Source organism: Corvus brachyrhynchos, unplaced genomic scaffold (assembly GCF_000691975.1).
Source record: "Corvus brachyrhynchos isolate BGI_N302 unplaced genomic scaffold, ASM69197v1 scaffold99, whole genome shotgun sequence".
Classification (NCBI taxonomy): domain Eukaryota; kingdom Metazoa; phylum Chordata; class Aves; order Passeriformes; family Corvidae; genus Corvus; species Corvus brachyrhynchos.
Window position 1 is genome coordinate 965,623 of NW_008239778.1, and position 3,619 is coordinate 969,241.

General features: G+C 51.3%; 1 protein-coding gene across 1 annotated transcript in view; it reads left to right on the forward strand.

Moving 5' to 3' along the window:
• Positions 1-280: 280 nt before the first annotated feature.
• Positions 281-3,619, forward strand: part of GUSB (glucuronidase beta) — a 9,978-nt gene continuing 6,639 nt past the window's right edge. The window contains exons 1-4 of the mRNA XM_017743007.1: positions 281-1,923; positions 2,323-2,504; positions 2,950-3,092; positions 3,235-3,422. Of these exons, the coding sequence (XP_017598496.1) occupies positions 1,753-1,923; positions 2,323-2,504; positions 2,950-3,092; positions 3,235-3,422 (684 nt within the window). The 5' untranslated portion in view covers positions 281-1,752. The remainder of the gene's footprint in view (positions 1,924-2,322; positions 2,505-2,949; positions 3,093-3,234; positions 3,423-3,619) is intronic.

The following is a 3,619-nucleotide window of genomic DNA, read 5'->3' on the forward strand; positions in this document are numbered from 1 at the left end:
GGCACAGGGTGCGCTTTTCCCCCTCCGAACCGGGCTCCGGCCCGCTGCGGGGGCACCGCTCCTTTCTTCCTCTCTCCCTGCCTCCCTTCCCCACCGGGCTGGCGGGGCTGCTGCTCTTTGCCCCATGGTGATGGCTGTGCCCAGGTTATTCTTGAGGCAGTTCCTAATTAGCAGCTCCTGATGATCCCCCTGATGATCCCGCCGGTGCTGCTCCAAAGGCAGACAGCGTTTGAGTGAAGGCCCGCTGCGGGGGCACCGCTCCTTTCTTCCTCTCTCCCTGCCTCCCTTCCCCACCGGGCTGGCGGGGCTGCTGCTCTTTGCCCCATGGTGATGGCTGTGCCCAGGTTATTCTTGAGGCAGTTCCTAATTAGCAGCTCCTGATGATCCCCCTGATGATCCCGCCGGTGCTGCTCCAAAGGCAGACAGCGTTTGAGTGAACCCCATTCACCTCCAGGTGCTGCCGGAGCCTTGCACAGCGGGGAGCTTCCAGCAGCACAGAATCAGCAAAAACGTGCCTGGAAAAGGCACTGGGAACTGTTTATTCCAAAGTTTCAGAGTGCTGGCTGACAAGTTTTGGTGTGACTGAGAGCTGCCTGGAAATTAGCTACATTACCTGAGAGAAAAGAGTTATGAATTTTATGCATAAAATGGATAAGTCGTTCATTATTTCTATTTTTAGCCTTTTGGCCGATTTTGTTGCTGAACTGTGGAAGGAGAGAAGAGCTGAAGGTCACTGTGCTGCTGGAAGTTTTGCCAGAGGAGAGAAATCCTGAAATACCAAAGGGAAACTTAGATGAGTGTGCTCAACCTGCTTTAGACCTCAGAGAATCTCCCTGAAGGGGACCCAGCTCCTGGCCAGCCTAGGCAAGGGTTGTCCTGCATCAGATACTAGAAAATCCTTTTCCCAATCCAAGGATTTCCCCACTAGGATCTTGTGACGAGGGCACTGAGCTCTCTGCAGTGCCAGTGCTGAGTCAGCCATGCACATGATGCCCACCCTGGGTGCCCAGACCTTCCTCATTCTGTTTCCTGAGGCTTCCTCAGGAAAGGAGAAGCTGCAGAACTCCTTTGTGCAACATCCCGAGTGCAGAAAGTGCTGAAAATGAGCAGCTCTGTTTGGCAACAGCATCTGGATTCTTCAATATTCAATGTCCTGTGACACTACCTCCCTCTAATCTTTATATTGGAATAAGCAACTGAATGGATTCTGTTGTAATCCCAAGGAATTTCTTGCTTTCAGGTGGTGAGAAAGGCTGAACTCATCCTAAACAGTCTCCACAGGGAGAAAAATATCCTAAAATATCCATTCCTGCCCAAAATATCCACTACTGTTGCTACCCTTTTACTACAGCTCTTAGCAAACAGCACCACAAACCCCACATTGCTCAGGAGAAAATTCCCAGCTGAAACAACAACCTGGGCTTGGGGTTTTTTCCCCTCACTTCTCTGATTCCATGATGCCAGAGCCGTTAATGAAAGCATTTCATTGCACAGCAGGAGAGGAAAAGAAAGGAGCAGCTCCCTCCTGTAGGAGCAGGCAGGTTCCTGTGCCTGGTGCTAATTAGGGCTTGTATAGGAGCTTTGGGAGATGCCACCAGTTTTTAAACAGCTTTTCCCACGTATTTCCCCTTGGCAAAGGGATTGTAAAGCTGTCACTGGAAGGGGACACCTCCAGCAGTAAAAATCTTCTTTTTAAACGCTCTGTTCCTTGCTTTTCCATGCAACTCCTGCCAGAGTGGCCCTGTGATTGACATGCCAGTGCCTGCCAGCTTCAACGACATCACCCAGGACCCCAGCCTGGAGAATTACATCGGCTGGGTGTGGTACGAGAAGGAGGTGCTGCTCCCCCTGCGCTGGCTGCAGGGTGATCCCGCCCCCAGGGTGGTGCTGCGCTTTGGAAGTGCCCATTACTACTCCATCGTGGTAGGTGCCTGGGGGGGATTGGCCCCGTGCTTCCAAAATTAGGGTGGACTAAAGTCAGTTTTATGGTTTGTTCAGCAAATGCGTCCCTGCCTCGATTTTGCAGCTCTTTGCTGTTTTCTTAACCTGTTTTCCCCCAGCAAGAATGAATTCCAATTTCTCTTCTCTGATCCTGCAATTTCGGGATTAGTAACTGAACATTTCCCGATTAATGGATCTGCCCCAAACTGTGTCCCTCTGTGACACTTTATGTGAGCCAGACCTAGCTCCCAGCAAAGGGAGATCCCTCAAAGACCCTTCTAGGATCAAGAGCCCGGGTGTTCCTTGTAACTGGGCTTCCCTTCTCCGTGCTCTGCTCGCCACAAATCCCAATAAACCATTTTTTGGGGTCTTTCCTTGCAGTGGGTGAATGGGGTGCAGGTGGTGGAGCACGAAGGGGGGCACCTGCCCTTTGAGGCTGACATCAGCAGCGTGGTGCAGGGCAGCCCAGGAACCCTCTGCCGCATCACTGTCGCTCTCAACAACACCCTGACCCCCCACACGCTGCCCCCAGGCTCCATCCAGTACATGACTGACAAAACAAGGTGAGCTGCTGGGTGTTTTACTGCTGGGCTGATCCCAGGGGTGGGAGAGGAGTTTATTCAGCTGCTGGTTCATAAAACTCTTCATGGGGTCGACTTTATGGTGAAAAGAGCAACGAGGAGTTTAAGCTTTGGTGTGGCGAGGAATTGCATCTGTTCTGTGCACAGGGAGCTCAGGTTGGATGATCTGTCAAGTTGAATGAAGGGCAGGTTTGAGGAACTTGGATTCAGCTGGAAGCTGCAAGCACCAGCTCTCCTGAAGGATCAAAATCTTGGGGCATCAGATGTTTGTCAGCTGCAGAACCCTTCAGTGTAGCAGCTGAGATACAGATCCAGCCTGTTGTAAAGACTATTTTACATGATTATTTTGCACTGCCAGCATCCACATGCTGCCTTCAGCTGTGCAATGAAGTGTAATGCAGCCATTTCTCCTGTCTCACTCACTCAGGTACCCCAAGAACTATTTTGTGCAGAACATCAGGTTTGATTTCTTTAATTATGCCGGAATCCACCGCCCAGTTGTGCTTTACACCACTCCTGCTGCCTACATAGATGACATCACTGTGACAACCACTTCATCAGACAGTGTTGGTAGGTCCAGAGCAATTACAGCAGCTCCCTCAGACTCCAGATGGAGGTGACAAGGGGGGAAAAATCCTGCACAAGTTTGATTGAGTTTGTTTTCTAGTGGCTTTTTCTTGAGCCTGATTGTCTTTGGTTTCCTCTGAGCCAGCCATGGTGCAGTATCAGGTGTCAGTGGTTGGCAGCACAGCCAATTCCTTGTTGCTGAGTTTGCGTGACCAAGAGGGGAAAGTGGTTGCTACAGGTGATGGCCCAGTGGGAGAGCTCAAAGTCCTCAACCCAAACCTCTGGTGGCCCTACCTGATGCACGAGAACCCTGGATACCTGTACTCCTTAGAGGTAAAGTGGCATTTCCTCCTCTGTGGGTGTGTGTTTAATAGGGTTAAGGCACTGCCATATGGCCCATCCTCTGTCCTCTCCTCTCACGGGTCCTGTGCGTGTGACCAGAGTGGCACCGCTAATTAGGCCGTAATCAAATCAAGCTTTGGCAGCTTCCTGGCTGCTGAAGGGAAGGGTCTGGGAGAGAGAAGGGCATT